Consider the following 17,261-nt stretch of genomic DNA (forward strand, 5'->3'; position numbering starts at 1 on the left):
CATCAATAGCCCCACCTGTATCGCTGGGGGGTTGTGAGGCCCCCTATTGGACTCGGCTTCCCATTCTCAGATCTCTCTCTCTCTCTCCAGAGCTCTGTCACCTTCTCTTCCGGGGGGTGGAGCCAGGTAAGTTGGAGCACAGGTGAGAAGGGTGGTGGCCTTGGGAGGAGCTGGGTGGCCCTCTTGTGGTTCAGTCCAATGCAGACATCTCCAGACTCAGAGTCAGGCCCATAGACCCCAGTGCAGCTGGACAAAGCCATGGTCTCAGGCTGTGGGCAGCTTTGGCAGACAATTCACATTCATTAATGCCCCTAAAGTGCTCGGCCCAAAGTGAGCCCTAAGAGGAAGATCTCATCCCTGCCCTTGGGGGAGAAGGTGCCTGTCTTCTTTCAAATAATTAAATGCCAACGGGGTCAATGAATAAACACCAAATGACGATAAAACTGCTTTCAAAAGTCTATCTAGTTTGATAATTCTCCAATTTAAACCTCTAACCCTCATCTTTCCCTAGACGCAGACCTATATGTTCACTGGGTATCTATACCTGGAGTTCACACGAGCACCTCAAACTCTCCCGAACTGGACTGATCATTCTTAACCCTTGTCCCCAGGCCTGTTTTTCCTCCTGATTCTTCTATTTCTATCTGACGATATCACCATCCTAGTCACCCAAGCTTGAAACCTCAGGATCATCTTTTACTCTTTGTTCTTTACTCCACTCCTTTTCTCCTCCCTCCACCCAAAAAATAATCTCAAATCCAATCAATGTAGTTTCAGTTGAAAGAGCACAGATTCTGGAGTCAGAGGACCTGAATTCAAATTCCACCTTAATGATCTTGGGCAAGTCACAATTTAACTGGGCCTCAATTTCCTTGTTTATAAACCAAAGTGGTTGTACTGGGTGTCTCTGGAGGTCCTTCCAGTTCATCTATGATCCTGCCAAGGTAATGCTTATTCCATAACCTTAGGTCAAGTCCTCATCACCGATCTACCGGACTGTATTGATAGCCTCCTAACTGGTCTCTTTGCCCTCTCTGGTGTCTTTTCTAGTGTAGTGTGCCAGTCATCTGCCTTATGCATAGATCTAAACAGGCCACTCCCCTGCTCAAATACTTCAAGATAGTTCCCCATGGCCTACCAAATAAATTCCAAACTCTTCTGTCCTGGCCTTCCGGGTTATTCAGAGTCTAGCTCCAGTCTCCCTTTCTAGCCTCATTTCGGGCTACCTCTGAGAGCCCAGATCTCCCAAAGCAGATGGCTCTGTTTTTCCCAATCTTAGCACCATAATTCATTTCCTGCCAATCTAAACCTAACCCCACCCCCTCTCCCTTCCTGGAAGTCCCTCTTGTTTCCTCTTCTTGGTCAGTACAAATTCTGTAGTCATTCCTGGCCTAGTTCAAGCCCTGTGCTCCTCTAGAAAGGCCTTCCTGACACTCACACTGATCTCTCTCTTCTGAACCCCTGTGGCCCTTAATGACTCCCTCTCTCTCTCTGTCTCTTTTTCCTTCTCTCTTCATCCCTCCCTCCTTTCTCTCTCTCTCTCTCTCTCTCTCTCTTTCTCTCTCTCTCTCTCTGTCTCTGTCTCTCTGTCTCTCTCCTTCCCCCCCTTGCTCTCTGTCTCTGTTTCTCTGTCTCTTTTTCCTTCTCTCTCCATCCATCCCTCCTTTCTCTCCCTCTCTCTGTCTCTCTCTCTCTCCCCCTTTCTCTCTCTGTCTTTCTTTCTCCCTGTCTCCTTCTGTCTCCCCTGTTTTTCTTCCCTCTTTTCCCTCTTTCTCTCTCCTTTTCTCTCCTCTCTATTCTTCTCTGTTTCTTGTCTCTCTGTCTCTGTCTTGCCTTTTGTAGCCTCTTGTTTTGGCATCTTAGAAATTTTAAAATCAAACAGTTTAAAAGTGAGATGAGCTTTGTGCCTCGGAAATCAGCCAAACAAGCAAAATTGACTAAGCCCCATATTGCCTGAGTTGTGAGGGGGAAAGGCACCTCACAATTGCATGATTCCCTTCATCTGGGAGGCAGCCTTTTTTCGGTTGGGGAAGAGCAGACTGATTCTGATCTTAACACAGCCACTGAGTCAGAGTGTGACCAGCCTTGGGCAGATCACTTCTTCTCTGAGTCCGCTTTCTACTAGGTCAAACAGTAGGTTGGATTAGATTATATCTAAGGCACCTTTCAGCTCTGATATTTTAAAGGCCCCTTCCAGGTCTAACATTCTAGGATTAATTATCGCTAATTAATTCATGAAAATAGGGCAAGGGTTATTATGGAGCAGTTAACTGAGACCTTTTAGAGGGGAAGTGATTTGGCCACAGGCATGTTGTGGCAGAGTTAGACTCGAACCTAGGTCCCCATTCCCCTTCCAACACTACCCAATGCATTGAACTGCCTTGGCAAATATACTTTGGAAGATTAACAGGAAGAGATACTCTAGAGCTTTGAAAGATGGTAAATACGGTCAGTTTGTGAGTCCCTGACCCGTCATCTGTGTATGTAATCATCTTCAGTGGAAAAAAGGCTCAAGTGCAGTGTTTGCACTGATTACAATGAATGGAAAGCTTTTTAAATTCCTTTTTTTTTTTTAAAGGATCTGAGTATTTACTTTATTAAGGAGCTGAGATCTAATGAGTGGTAAAGTGCAGGCAAGTGTAGACCATCCTCAAAATTTCGTCGGTAAAAGAGGAGAGAATGGGAAGGATGGCCCCTGAAGGGAGAAGGGCAGTCTCATCCTCCCTGCACTTCCCTCTTTCACTCCTTTCAACCCCATCCCCATTAGTGGTCATGGTTTGGCCCTTCCCCCCACCTCCTTCCCAGAAACACTCAGCTTGTCAATATTGATCTGGAATAGTCAACTCTGCAGGAGAGCTGGGGCCCCACATCTTAAGGAGAGCTTGGGGAATGTGATGCCTGGCTTCCTGGAGGAAAGTGGCAATTGGTGGCCTGATCGAACACTGGCTGCTTGAGAAAGAGGGAGGGTGCTAAGGATAAAATCTCTCCTCCTCTTCTCTTTTCTCTTCCCCTTTCTTTCTCTCCACTCCTCTCCCCTCTCCTTTCCCCCCTCTCCTCTCTGTTCTTGTAAAGCAGAACTAAGCCCTGGGATGGGGATTCCCACTGACAGTGGGCAAGAAAGTTGAGGAAGGGAAACTGAGAGGACTCAAGAAATCTGGTCCTTCAGGGGTAGGGGAAGGTTGGTGGGTAGGGAGGCTTGTAGCTATTGAGGGAACCCAGGGCAGAGAAGAGATTAAAGGTAGAGAGATCCCTTGAAGGAAGAGCAGAGCCACACCCAGAGCCCTAATTGAGGTAACTAGCTCTCAGAAAAACCCTTATATAGAAGGACTGGACTTCCTACTGGTTGGGGGCTGGGTAGCAGCCTAGTGTCTGATTAGCCTAGCAACTCTGGTCTAGCAATCAGAAAATATATTTGCTTTTGCAGGCTAGGTAGCTACGGGACTTGTGTGATCAGCCCTGAGCAAGTCACTTTCCCTTTCTGGGCCTCAGTTTCCATCTCTGTAAAAATGAGGATAAGCTTTGTCCTGCCTACCTGCCTCATAGGATAGTTATAAGACAAAAGCTGCAAGACTTGTGGTTTACATGTGGTAGGTTCTAATAGTGAATGAGACAGTCATCCAGATAGACAGATTTAATGCTGCTTTTTGAAGACCCAAGTTATTAGTCCTGTTTCTGCCGCTAGTTCTGTATCTGTTTTCTTCTGTAAAATGGGGAGATGAGGCATGGATCTGATGATTTTTGAGAGGCCACCAAACCCCTGAGTGGGGCTGCATGTGTGTCTGTGCACATGAGGTCCTGTGGTGGGTGCTGAGAGGCAGCCAGAGCCCAGTAAGACTTGGCCTCTTTCTTAAGGAAGCTCACAGCCAGATTGGAGGAAGGAGTTGGGACATATACTTGTGTAACTATGCCACCCCTGTCCCAACCCACATTGGTACAGGCCTCTCTCCGTACCTTGGGACAGAGGATGTAAATAGGACAACATAGGGTGCTCAAATAGGAGAGGCAGCCACAAATAACAGTTACCCCTGTGGGGAGGCTTGGCAGAGAGAATTCCTCTTAATTTGTTTATTGAGTGTGTCTAGGGGAGAGACTGTAGATGGGGTCTGCCTTGGTTCTAGGGAACAGCCCTGGGCCTTCCCTGGCTCTTGTATACTTGAGCCTGTCACATCCATCACCTCGACTTTATTTCTGTGGTCCTTCTGTCTCTGCCCTCCTCCTCCTCTCCACTGTGTCTACATCCTGCTTCTCTCTCCACCTGTCTCATTGTCTCTGTTTTTAATTCCAGTTTATCTAACTCTGGTGTTTCCCCCTCACTCCTTCCTTAATTCCTGCCCCCCCCCCAAACCCAAAGGCCATCTTGACATGACTTATTATATGAGGTAGAATGTAATGAGGTCCCGGCCAGGAGCTAGAAGAGCCATGCAATATTGGAAGAAGAGGGTACTTTTAGATGAGTGTGAGGCTGGAGGCTGGGGGGTGGCAGAGAAGGGTACCCGCTGGGGGCAGCACCTGGGGGAGGTCTTGAAGGAAGCAAGGGAAAGATTGGAACAGCTGGAGCTGAGTAGGAAGTGCATTTTCTCTGTCTTTCTTTGGGTGCTCCGCCGCCACTCTGTGTGTCTCATTTGAACTGTTTGCATGGAAAGTTCGGACTGATGCTGCCAGACCACAGCCGGAGAAGCCGACATAGAAAATGAAGAGGCAGCAGGGCTAAGAGAAGCTCTAGATGAGCCCTGGAGAAGGAACACTGGGAAGGAGGTACCTTTTAAGGGAGCCCTAAGATAGGGGAGCCAAAGAGAGGAATGGTTCTTTTCCATATTTTTCTACATGCCTCATTTCCAGGGGTGGCTGGGGTGTATGAGGGGCAGTGCTGGTAGTAGGGGGTGCTGCACCCCTCCCACCCCAGGAGTGGTGCTCCCCTCCTAGGACCACCTCCTCTCTCAGTATCCATCCCCTAGGCTCGGTCTCTACCTCCCCCTCCCTGGTCTCTGTCTCCCAGTACCTGACATCTTCAGACATTCTCCCCTGCTAATGGCCTCCCCTCCCCCTTCCAGGAGCCTAGCTTTTCGAGCCCAGGATTCCTTCATCTCCTCCCCCTTCTCTCCAAGAGCTTACCAGCACCACAAGGTCCCTTTCAAATCCAAGATTCTGTGACCTAGACGTCCTGATTCATAGTGCCTCTCCCTCCCTCACCTTAGTTGCTTTTCTTCAGGTACTCCAGCCCCTATTCCCCAATTCTCTTTTCTAGCCCTGGCCCCCAGCCCCTAGTCCCTCTTCAGCCATGCCTCTCCCTCGAAGGGCTCAGGCTATTGCTCATTTATCGTCTCCTTCACCCCTAACCCCCAGCCAGCTTCAGCCTCAGCCTCACCTTTGAAGTTCCTAAATCACCGCTTACCACAAGCAGGGGAAATTGGGCCATTTCCCCCCGCTCACTCCACCCCTAGGCGATGCTGTAACCGCCTTGCCCCGCCCGGTCCGCCACTGCCAGTCCCTGGACCCCTTAGGTGTCCAAGGCTTTTCGGACCCCTCGTTCTTGATCCTTTGGTGCCCCCAAAAAACATCATCAAGCTGGTACCCAAGGGTCAACCTCAGCTGCCTCCCCAGAAGGGCAGGGCAGGGCCTGGCTGGGCAGGGTGGCTCCCTCTCTGACAACCCCTCTTCTGCTTCTAGGCTGCCTCCTTCTCCTTCATCACTCCTTCCCTTCCTCTTACTCCAAGAGCCTGGCCTGATCAGGGTCATGCGGCTGCGAGAATGCCCATTCCTTACCCTGCTCCTGCTACCACTGCTGCCGCTCCTAGCCCCAGCCCGAACCCCGGAGCCCTCCGCCCAGGATGTCAGCCTGAGCGTGGTGAGTGCGGACTGGAGGACAGGGCACCAGATCCGCGGGCTGGGAACAGGGAAACTGGTTCACTGGGGTCTGGGGTGAGGGCAAATGGAAACTGGGGTCCTTAGACGTGAAGATCTAGGAGACAGCGGTTTGGAGGTGGTCGTGAGGGACGCGCAGAGGAAAGCACAGGTGATTTCTCCAGATCGTAGGAGAAAGAGCTCCGGAGGGTGGCCGAGGGTCCTGAAGTGTATAAAGGTGGGCTGGAAGCTGGGACCTTGGAGTGTGGAAATGCAGAGAGGAGCCGGGCCTCGGACATCTGGGTTAGGAAGGAGGGGAGAGAGAGAAGCTGAGATCCTGGATGCCAGGGTCAGGGATGGTGGGCAGAGGTCTGGGACTCGGTGTTCAGGAGGATATTAAAAGTGAGCTGAGGTCTAGGACCTCGGGGAGCACAAAGATAAAAGCTAGGGCCTGGAGGGGAGAGAGGGAAGTTGGGGGGCCCGGGACGTCTCGATTCAGGAAGGAGAGGGACGCCGGGGCCGAGGAAGGGAAAGAGCCAAGTTTGGGCAGCCAGGTGGAGAGAGGTGAACTGGCAAGTATCTGACATTGGCACAGCGTTCCAGGAGTTGAGGGGGAAGAAAGGGTATAGGGACCGCGGTCGGGAAGTGAGGGCTAGAATCAGCAGACACCCGTGAGACGTGGAAGCTTAGGATGGCGCTCAGGATCCTCGAGGTCTTCTGATCCTTGCCTTAGAGTTAGGTGAGGGTGAGGCAGATGTGAGGGTTGCCCTCAATTCTATCCATGCTGGGATCCCCCGAGAGCGGGGATCCCCAGTCTCCCAACTATTGGTTTGCTAGTGCAAGACTCTAGGAGGCTCAGGGTGCTCTAAGTACCGCCTCTCCTTGCCCCACCCCGACCCTCCTTTCCCATTAACCCTTTCTTTTTCGTGGCCCAGGACTGGCTCACTCGCTATGGCTACCTGCCCCCACCCCACCCTGCTCAGGCCCAACTGCAGAGCCCAGAACAGCTCCGGGATGCAATCAAAATCATGCAGAGGTTTGCTGGTTTGAAGGAGACCGGCCTCATGGGTAATGAATGGTCATTCCCTTCCTCCCAAACGCTCCTTGCCCCACTTTTTCCCCAGCCAGCTACCCCAGGGGAAGGAAATAGAGACTATCCAAGGGGAAAGGGAACCAGTATTTATTATCTGTTCTGTACCAGGCCCTGGGCTAAGCGCTTTCTGAGTAATGTCTCATTTAGTCCTCACAGCTCTGAGGTGGGCACCACTGTTTTCTCTGTTTTACCATTGAGGAAACTGAGGCAGACAGGGAGAGAGAGGTTAAGTGATTTGATTTTGGTCACACAGCTAGTAAGTGTCACAGGATACCCCTACCCTAAAGCTAGAGGCCCTGTTCAAGTTATATTCAACAGATCCTATTCTCCCATCTCAAAACAGGCTATGATCTCTTACCTCCCTCTAGGTCCAGCCCTCCTGCTCTTTTCAGAACTTCCTTCTAGCCATCTTCAAATATGGTGCCTGGCTATAAGGGAAAACTGAAGGTCTATCAAGCACCTTATTTCCTTATGGGCCCCAAATTTCAGGGCTGCTACAAAGTTCCAAGGCCTTCAGGGACTCGGGGGCAAGGATAGGACTGGAGAATCCAAAATAGAATTAGCTCTTACTAGGTGACCGGTGTTATTGCTGGTCAAGAGGTCCAAAGACTGGGGTGGAAGGGCAGCCTTCAGAACAGACTAGGAGATGGGGGTGGGCAGGAAGGGAAGGATAACACTGATCTAGCCAGTCTTGCTCCAGTACCACCTGTACCACTCCCTCCTACTGTCTGCCCTTTTGCTCCCAGCCAGTTGTCAGTATTGATAATAGAGCTCTCAATCCCAGGAGCTGCTTTCCCTCTTTATACTCTCTTTTTACCAACTCCTAGGGCTAAGGCTAGGGCTAGGCACCCATCCATCCCTGTGAAATTTCATGTTCCATGTCCTTTTCAGATGAGGCCACCTTGGCCACCATGAAGAAGCCACGGTGTTCTTTGCCTGATGTTCTGGGAGTGGCTGGGTTGGTGAGAAGGAGGCGGTATGCCCTTACAGGCAGCTTCTGGAAGAAGAAGCAGCTGTTCTGGAGGTGGGTTCTAGAATCTATTCCTTGATTTCTCAGAAATTACTAGACTGTTTTAGCTGTCATATGCCCCTTGAAGGGTTCTACCTTGAATACCTGAGTTGGTATTCAATTCACCTGTCTTCCTCCCCAAAGTCTTACTATTAGATTCAGTGAGTTCAATGCCTGGCTCAAAATCCTTCCCTCCTTCCCAATTCCTGTCCTCATACTGGGGCACTTCAGCATACATAAATTCCTTCCAATTCCCTATCCATTCCTCAACTGACTTATTTCCCATGAACTACTCCTCTACCCCACCTCACATACAAAGACAGTCACACCCTCGATCTTGCCATTAGCCACAAATGCATCACTTCCATGTTCATGAACACTGAAATTCTCCTATCTGATCAAAATCTTTGGTATTCTGCCTATTCCTGTGCCCTCCAACATCAAACCCTGTTTGTTGGTATCCTAGCCTCCGATTCCTTGATCCCTCAGTCTTTTCTCAGGCCATCGCCCTGCACCAGCTATACTCTCATCCTTTCCCTGTCTTTCCCCCTTGGTGATCTAGTTCAATGCTTTACTGTCATCTCCTCTTCAGTCCCTGCCTTCATTACATCATTGATCTTTCCCCACCAAACTTCAGCCTTGTATTACTTCCATCATCTACTGCCTTTGCTCCTAAGCACAATGGTGCTGAACTAAGGTCATAAACCTTGCTGAATCCACAGTCGGTGTTAGATAACCTCAACTGGGTCCTCCCTGATGCAACGTAATCCTTTTGTACCTCCCTAATTAACTCATTATCCCATTCACTACATCTTTTCCAAACTTTTTTATTCCTTTTTAAAACTCTTATGGCTCCTTCTCCCCCTCCCTATTCAGCAGAGAACTTATTTGCCAGAAATAGCCCTTTCCTCCCTCCTTCCTCATCTCACAGTACCCAGATGCTTTCTACCACTATTTCCTCCTTCTTCACCCCTGTCTCATACGAAGAGTTGGCCTTTTTACTTGCCAAAGCTAACCCCCCCCATGTGCACAAGTGATCCCTTTCCATCCTGTCTTCTCCAAGAGATTGCCTCATCTATCACCCTTACTTCCTCCCTTAATCTTCAATTCCTGCTTGTCTCCTGGATGCTTCATACTTATATCTCCACCATCTTCAAAAAACCCTCATTTGATCCATCCATCCCTGCTAACTGTTATTCCCTATCCCTCCGGTCTTCTATGGCTAAACTCCTCGTGAAAGTTGTCTAGTATAGATACCTCCACTTCTTCTCTTCTTACTCTCCTTTTAACTCTCTGTGGTCTAGCTCTAACCTTTATTCAGCTGAAACCACTCTCCAAAGTTATTAATGATCTTTCAATTGCCAAGTCTAATGGCCTTTTCTCAGTCCTCATCTTTCATGACCCCTTGACACCTTTGACACTGTCGATCACCCTCTTCTCTTTGATATTCCCTTCTCTCTAGGTTTTCAGGACACTACACCCTCTTGTTTGTCCTCCTAACTATCTGACCATTTGTTTCAACAATTCAGCTAGCAGCTGCTGTGGGGGTGAAAGACCAACACAAGCCCAACAACAAGAACGCTGCCAGCACAGGCTCTTTTGATCTGCTTTACTAAGGAAAGCAATGTTAAGGAGTTAACAATCTCATTTCAATCCAACATACAAGTACCATTCACTGAGTTCAGGGGAAAAAGCCAGCACCCTGAACTTCAGAGCAAATACAAACAAATTACAAAGATACATTATAAACAGACCAAATACAATTCATAGTTACCAAGAAGGCATCAACATCTGGGTTCACAAGCTGGAGGGCTCTTAACTACAGCTGCCCAGAGTCTCCACATGAACACTCCTCCAAGAGTGAGAGCCCCAAGCAAATAGCTCTGTTCTCTCTTTTTATACGGTCATTGTCCATCATCAAATGTCATCTGAGCCACCAGGATTTGGGCTCCTACTATTGGCTCTGGTGTGAGCCACTCCCATTGGGACCCTGAGGGCTTCACAGTCCACATCAGCTTAGCACCTAGTAGTTAGGGGTTTGGGCCTGGGGCTCAATCAAAGACACTTAATTAATTTAGCATTCTAAAACAGTAACAAAGTCCCACCTTAATCGCCACCACTGCTCATCCAGGTCATACCTGCTAACTTTGGGCATCCCAGAGGGACACTGTGAGGTGAGGAAGAAGGGAGAAAAGGGATATTTGTGGACCCTCTTCTCTTTCTCCTCTCTGCTATTTCACTTGATGTGAAATTTTCACATCAGTTCCCTTGGATTCAAATACCATTTATATGCTAAGGATTCTCAGATTTACTTACCTAGCCCTAACCAGTCTGTTAACCACTAGTCCGGAATCTCCAACTACATATTAGACATTTTGAACTGGAAGTTCTGTAGACATCTTAAATGCAACATATCCCAAGCTGAACTCGTTATCTTTTGCCCCAGACCCTTTCCTCTGCCATAATTCCCTATTACTATTGAGGTTATAAGTCTCTCCCTACTCCAGTACATCACCCACTCTGTTCCCATGTTGCTCTCCCCTTCCAGTGGTTCCCTGTCTCCTCTCTGGTTGGTGTTCAAAGACCTTCATTACCTTCTTCCTCCTACCCTTATACCCAACCACATACTCTTCAGTTCAATGTCCTTGTTCCTCAAACAAGATGTGTCTCCCACCTCTGAGCATTTTCACCGGCCATCCCCCTGCATGGAATTTTCTCCCTCCCCATCTCTGCCTCTTAGATTTCCTGGCTTCCTTCAAGTCCCAGCTAAAATCCTACCTTCTACAGAAAACTTTTCCCAAACCCTCTTAATTCTTGTGCCTTCCCACTGTAGATTATTTCCTATTGATCCTGTATGTAGCTTATTTGTATATAATTATTTTTATGTTGTCTCCTCCATTAGACTCTGAGATCCTTAAGGCCGGGGACTATCTTTTACCTCTTTACGTATCTTCTGTGATTAATACAGTGCCTGGCACATAGTAGGTGCTTAATAAATGTTTATCGAGTGGCTCCTCCATTACTCCTCTAAGTCACTCGCACGTCGCTGTTTTATTTGACTGCCATACACTCCTCCCCTTAACACTGGACTCTCTTCTCTGGACCCCAGGGTTCGCTCCTTCCCACAGGGCTCTGCCCTCAGCCAGGACATTGTTCGGAACCTGATGCACTATGCCCTGACTGCCTGGGGAACTGAGGTGGGGATGACGTTCCAGGAGGCTGAGCCCAGGGTAGGAACAGAGCCGGAGATCCTCATCGACTTCGCTCGGGCCTATCACAAGGACAGCTATCCCTTTGATGGGCCTGGGGGCACGTTAGCCCATGCCTTCTTCCCTGGGGACCACCCTATCTCTGGGGATACCCACTTTGATGACGAGGAAGTCTGGACCTTTGGGGAAAGCGGTATGGTCTCCCTGGACCCCCCCTTTATTCCTCAGACAACCCCTATTCCATAGAGACCAATCCCCTCCACAGAGACATTTCTGTTCCCTGAGGACCTCATTCTCTATGATGTTAAACAAGGGTTTACTGAGTTTCTACTCCTCATACAGTTCTGCATGACCCACCAGGGTGGAAGCTGAGAGGGAAAGAGAGGAGGTTAACATATAAGAAGCAGAAGACGAGGCCCTGGTTTCAGGAGGAGTTCAGTCAGGTTGGGGAGATATAGCACACACAAGAAACAATGAGAGAATAGCAAAAGACTGTGAGTGTGACTGTGGCTTAAATTCTGAAGACTATTTCTCTGATGCACCTCCCTGGGCTGGGATGATCAGAAAGACTTTCCAGAAGAGGTGGGACTTGAGGTGGATCTTGAAGGACAAGGAGGCTATGGAGAAGAGGAGAGGAAGGAGGAGGAGTTCGAGGCAAGGGAAAGATAAAGGGGCCAGGTTGGCAGTTGGGTAGGGCAGAGACTGGGGCAGGGGGGTCTTAAATGCCAGCCTGAGGAGTTTAGATTTGAGGCCAGAGGAAATATGGAGCCATTGTAAGTTTTGGAACAGGGAAGCCAAGCAATATTTCAAGAAGATTCATCTCGGACAGGGCCCCTCTTTTCTGCAAATCATGCTTTCTCTTTGTTGGGCTTCTCCTTTCTAGAGCCAGCAATGTGCTCACATGAGTCCTCCTTTGCCTAGAGGACTGTGGTTTAGGACCATCATGAGGTAGGGAGAGGGATGGACCCATCAATTGATCGTGACGCATTTGTTAAGTGCCTACTGCTGCCAGGTACTGTCTTAGGCCATGGGGAAATAAATACAAGATAAGTTAGCAGATGACGTTTTACAAAAGATACCATATAAATGTATGTAGAATAAACACAAGACGATTTGGTGGGGAGAGATCGAGAAAAGCATTCTAGGTGTGGGGGATGGGCACAGAGAAAGAAGATGAGACACTATATGATGAGCAGCAAACTTGGCGAACCCAGGAAGGGGAATAATGTACAACCAAGTTGGGAAGGTAGGTTCATGCCAAGTGGTGAAGGGTTTTAAGAGCCAAAGAGAAGAGTTTGTGTTTTATCTTAGTGGCCATAGGGAGTCACTGACTTTTATAGAGGAGGGGAGCCACACGGTTAGGTCCGCACTGTAGGAAAATCACTTTGGCAGCCATGTAGAGGACAGATCGGACCAAGGCCCCTTTTCTCACCGTTTGATTCCTGCCTCCTCCCAACCCATAGACAGCGGTGGGACAGACCTGTTTGCTGTGGCCGTCCATGAGTTTGGCCATGCTTTGGGCCTGGCCCACTCCTCGGCCCCCAACTCCATCATGCGGCCTTTCTACCAGGGCCCAGCTGGGGACCCTTCGAAGTACCGGCTTCCACCTGACGACCGAGAAGGGATCCAGCAGCTTTATGGTGAGCCCTGGGACCCTCTATATTTCTCTTTCCCAGAGCTGGGCTAAGGGTTATGGGAACAAAAAAAAAAAATCAAAATTCCTTCTCTGTTGTTCCTCCCTCCCTGCCCTCCACCACCCCACATTGGTTCTTAATGGTTAATCCTAGAAGAGCAGGTATCATTCCCACTTCGCAGATGAGAAAGCTAAAGCTTAGAAATGAAGCGTTTTACCCAAGATCACACAGCTGATAAGCAGCAAAACTGAGACTGGAACCCGGGACTTCTAACTTCCTTTTGTCTTTTCCATCATCCGCCATCTTGATAAGGGGGAAGAGAACCCTCCCTAGAGCTAGCTGCCTTTCAGTCCCTCTATTTCACCCCACTTCTAACTCTCCCTTCCTCCAGGAAAGGGTCCAAATAGTCCCCACCCAGAGCCAACTCGGAAACCTCTGGTTCCTCCACCCCAACCCCCTGGGCAGCCCCCAGACAGGTAAGTATCCCCTTTCTCTCCTGACCGAGCCCCAATTCCTCCCTCATTCCCTTCTTCATCCTCCCCTCTTTGGGTCCCCTCTCTCCTCCCTGCCATTCCCCTCTGTCCCTAATGAGTCCTCAGTCCTCTGCCTTGCTCTCATCTCTTTGCCTTCCCACTCCCACACCTTCTTCCAGCCCTTCAGCTCCAGTTCCTGACCGATGTTCTGGTAACTTTGATGCTATCGCCAACATCCGTGGTGAGGTCTTCTTCTTTAAAGGTGAGTGACCTTTGACTCCTATTAGCCTTGCCCTGAAATGCTTACCCCCTTACCAAAGCCCTTCTCTTACCCCTAGGACCTCAAGTCTCTTTTCCTTTGCTTTTGACCCACCCATGGTAATGACTTGTGACCCTTTTAACCCCTTCTATTCTGATGTCCTGCCTAATGCCAAGAGCCCAGTCACATCATGTGTGCCAGAAGGAGTATGGCCAAAGGCGGGTAGAGAACTAATCTAATATTCCAGTACCTATAGCCTGGTCCACTCTGCCCTAAGACCTGGGGGTGGGTGACTTTGGGCTGATATGTTGGTGACGCTTCCTGTACTCTAGGACCCTGGTTCTGGCGCCTTCAGCCCTCAGGCCAGCTGGTGTCCCCTCGACCTGCGAAGCTGCACCGATTCTGGGAGGGGCTGCCCGAGCATGTGGTGACTGTGGATGCAGCCTATTCTCGGCCCTCAGATGGACGCATCCTGCTTTTCAGTGGTGAATGGGATGGAGTGAAGAGAGTTGGGGTGGGGGAAGAGAGATGAGTAGGAAAGTGAGAAGAGAGCCAAGGGGAGACTGGGAAGAGATGTGGAGAGAAGAAAATGCAAAGGGGCAGGGAGAATAGAGAGGGGGAACACTATTGACAGGAAGAGACAGATGTGGAAAGAGAGAATCATGGAGAGCTGGGTGGGGGAGGAGGGGCTGAGGAAGAAGAGACAGTTGGAGAGGGAGACTAGGAGAGCTTCAGAGGAGGAGTTAGAGAGGCACAGACAAGAACAAGACTGGGACCTTGCTGCTGTGAAAGAAGGGGCTTCACATGTGACTGACTTTACTCCTCCCAATCCTCAGGACGCCAGTTCTGGGTGTTTCAGGACCGGCAGCTGGAGGCTGGTTCCCCAAAGTTGCTGACGGAACTGGGGCTTCCCCCTGGGGAGGTTGTGGATGCTGTCTTCTCTTGGCCCCAGAATGGGAAGACATATCTGATACGAGGTGAACAGTACTGGCGTTTTGATGAGGCCGTCCACAGCGTTGACCCAGGCTACCCCAAGAATCTGAACCTGTGGGAGGGAGCACCTTCGGCACCTGATGATGTGACTATTGGCAACAAAGGTGTGTGTGTGTGTGTGTGTGTGTGTGTGTGTGTGTATGGGGGTGTGTGTATATATGGGTGTGTGTGTATATGTGTGTGTGTGTATGCATGGGTGTGTGTGTGTGGATGGGTGTGTATGTGTGTGTGGGGTGTGTGTGTGTGTGTGGGTGTGTGTGGGTGTGTGTGGGGGGGTGGGTGTAGGTGTGTGTTGGGGCCAGGATGTGGGTCAGCTTGGTGGAGAAAGTGGAATTGAGCATAAGGATGCTTGGGTCTGTGAGGAATGAGCTGAGTAGAACTGTCTTCTAGGAAGTGCCCTGACCTTTGCCCTTATTCTCATTGCACAGGTGATACCTACTTCTTCAAGGGGACTGAGTACTGGCGATTTGCTCCAGGCAGCGTGGTGGCAGAGCCCGGCTCTCCCCACCCCATGGGGCCTGACTGGTTGGACTGCCCTCCTTCTGCCCCTGGTCCTCCGGCCCCAAGACCTTCCAAGTCTCCCCGCAACTGTCAGTGTGAGATCAACCAGGCGGGGAGTTCAGGCCCAAGACTTCCTGGCTTCCTCTTCATCTTCTCAATGATTCTCTCTCTCTTCCTGGGCACAATCACCTGGTCCTAAGAACTGGGGCCAGTTCTGCACCCCACCACACACACACACACACACACACACACACACACACTTACTTTCCCTTCCTCCCCCCTTCTCCTCTAGGGATAGGTCCTGTGTCTGTCCCTCTCTTTTACTGCCCTTCCCCAATATATGGAGCAGGCTCTGCAGCACATGTAGGCAAGTCACTACCCCTTTCTGGGTCTCAGTTTCCCCATTTGAAAAAATGAAGGATTTGGATTTAAGGTCCCTTCTGTTTCTAAATCTAGGATGCCATGAATAGGTGAGCTCTGCTGTTCTCTGGCTCTCAAGAGGTAAAAAGAATCCAGGTTTTCCCAATGCAGAACTCGCTAGTGCCCAGTTCATGAGCTTAGTTCTCCATTCCCTGCCCTCTGCTTTCCCTTAGCTCTTGCTTGCACAGTCTGTGATTCTGAGTATAGGGGATTAGATTGAGAATCCAGAAGGTCCCCACTCTTTCCTCTGCATAGCCTGTGGGGATCTCAGACCATCCTACAGGCTGCCATTCCCAGAAAGAGCAGGCAGACTCCATGTCTATCTGGTTTTCCCTACCGTAGCCTGCCAAAGAGGGGGGCCCTGTAGCTGGGTGGGGTCCCAGGGGTTAGGGATATTGAAGAGAGGCTGTACAGGTAAAGCTTGCCCCTCTCCCAGGCTTTGGTCGCTGTACTTCTTGGCTCAGAGAGAAGACTGGGCTTTGCAGAGACCCTAGCTACAAGGTGAGGAAAGCAGAGCTATCAAGTGCAGCGGATCCAGACCTCCTTCATGGAGGAGTGGGGCCTCGCTGTAGATCTTTGAAGCCTGAAGGGAGGGTTTTCTTCTGGCTCCCTTGAAACACCCTGCCCCTCAGCAGTGCCTGAAAATCTTCCAAATTCCAGTAGTCAATCCATCAAGATGCCCTGGCTTCCATCTGGTTTCTTGAGGCCCTCAGGGAACAATGGGGAGCTGGTGAGACTTCCCTCAGACTTTGTGCCCTAGCTCAGCATTGTTGATTGTTGTAGAATTTCCTTTGCCTCGTTCTATCATTCTCTCAGGTTCCCCCTCTCTCCCTAAGCCAGGGGTTCTTAATCTGGGGCCCCAGACTCCCAGGGGCCCCCCCAAAGGGTCTAGATTTTAGGGGTTCTGTGAACTTGGATGGAAAAAATACATCTTTATTTTTACTAACCTTTGGTTTCCTTTGCAATCCTGTTTATTTTACGCATTTAAAAACTTGATTCTGAGAAGAGGTCCATAGGCTTTACCAGACTGCCAAAGGGGTCCATGAAAGTGGTCTAAGCAGAAAAGCAAAACTGAGATTATTAAGATTACCAAGATGGAAAAAAGCCCTGGGTTCTGAGTCAGAAGACAGGGGTTTGATCATAGCCCTGCCCATCATTTATTGTGTGACCTTGGGAAAATTCCTTACCTTCTCTGGGAACCAGCTTCACCATCTGGAAAATGAGAGGCTTGGATCTGATCATGACATGGAAGGCTTTACTGCTCTGAAATCCGAAGGCCCAGTTCAAGGCTCATCCCTGGCCCTAGCCCAGGAGGAGCCCACCAATCCAGGGGCCTGTCAATCTATGGCTTTGGCTTTCATCCTCGGTACTCCCTGTGCTCCTCAGCTCACAGACTGTCAGCTGCCTCTGGCCTAAGCGGCCATGGAAGGTTGGAGTAAGGATGTGGCTTGGTCTTCGACTCCTCCCTCCCTCCCATCCCACATGCCCAGTCCTTTGACAAGTGGTATTGATCCTGCCTTCCGAAGATCCTTGACGTCTGCCCTCATCATCTTGTACTAGCCTCCTCACCAGCCATCCTGCTTCAGTTCTCTCCCATCTCCAACCCCTTCTTCTCGATGCACAGCTCTGACCAGATCAAATCAGCTTCACTGTCTAGAACCCCATCGCCTACAAGATTAGGTTTAGACTCATTAGTGTATCATTTGAGGGTCTCCACGTTCTTCCTCCCATTTACCTATTTTTCTCATTCAATTTTATTTTATTTTCAGTTCCAAATTCTCTCCCTTCTTGACCCTTTCTCCCATCTATTGAGAAGGCAAGAAATGCAA

The 17,261-nt window shown here is 49.7% G+C and overlaps 1 protein-coding gene across 1 annotated transcript; it reads left to right on the forward strand.

The window, feature by feature from the left end:
• The first annotated feature begins 5,734 nt into the window (after positions 1 to 5,734).
• MMP25 (matrix metallopeptidase 25) lies at positions 5,735 to 15,211 on the forward strand. The gene is made up of 10 exons (XM_036738993.1): positions 5,735 to 5,845; positions 6,777 to 6,909; positions 7,826 to 7,958; positions 11,053 to 11,345; positions 12,616 to 12,792; positions 13,178 to 13,262; positions 13,439 to 13,521; positions 13,851 to 14,003; positions 14,355 to 14,615; positions 14,940 to 15,211. The coding sequence occupies exons 1-10, from the start codon at positions 5,735 to 5,737 to the stop codon at positions 15,209 to 15,211; spliced, it is 1,701 nt and encodes a 566-aa protein (XP_036594888.1).
• The last annotated feature ends 2,050 nt before the right edge of the window (positions 15,212 to 17,261 follow it).

The sequence above is a fragment of the Trichosurus vulpecula genome, chromosome 9, assembly GCF_011100635.1.
Source record: "Trichosurus vulpecula isolate mTriVul1 chromosome 9, mTriVul1.pri, whole genome shotgun sequence".
Classification (NCBI taxonomy): domain Eukaryota; kingdom Metazoa; phylum Chordata; class Mammalia; order Diprotodontia; family Phalangeridae; genus Trichosurus; species Trichosurus vulpecula.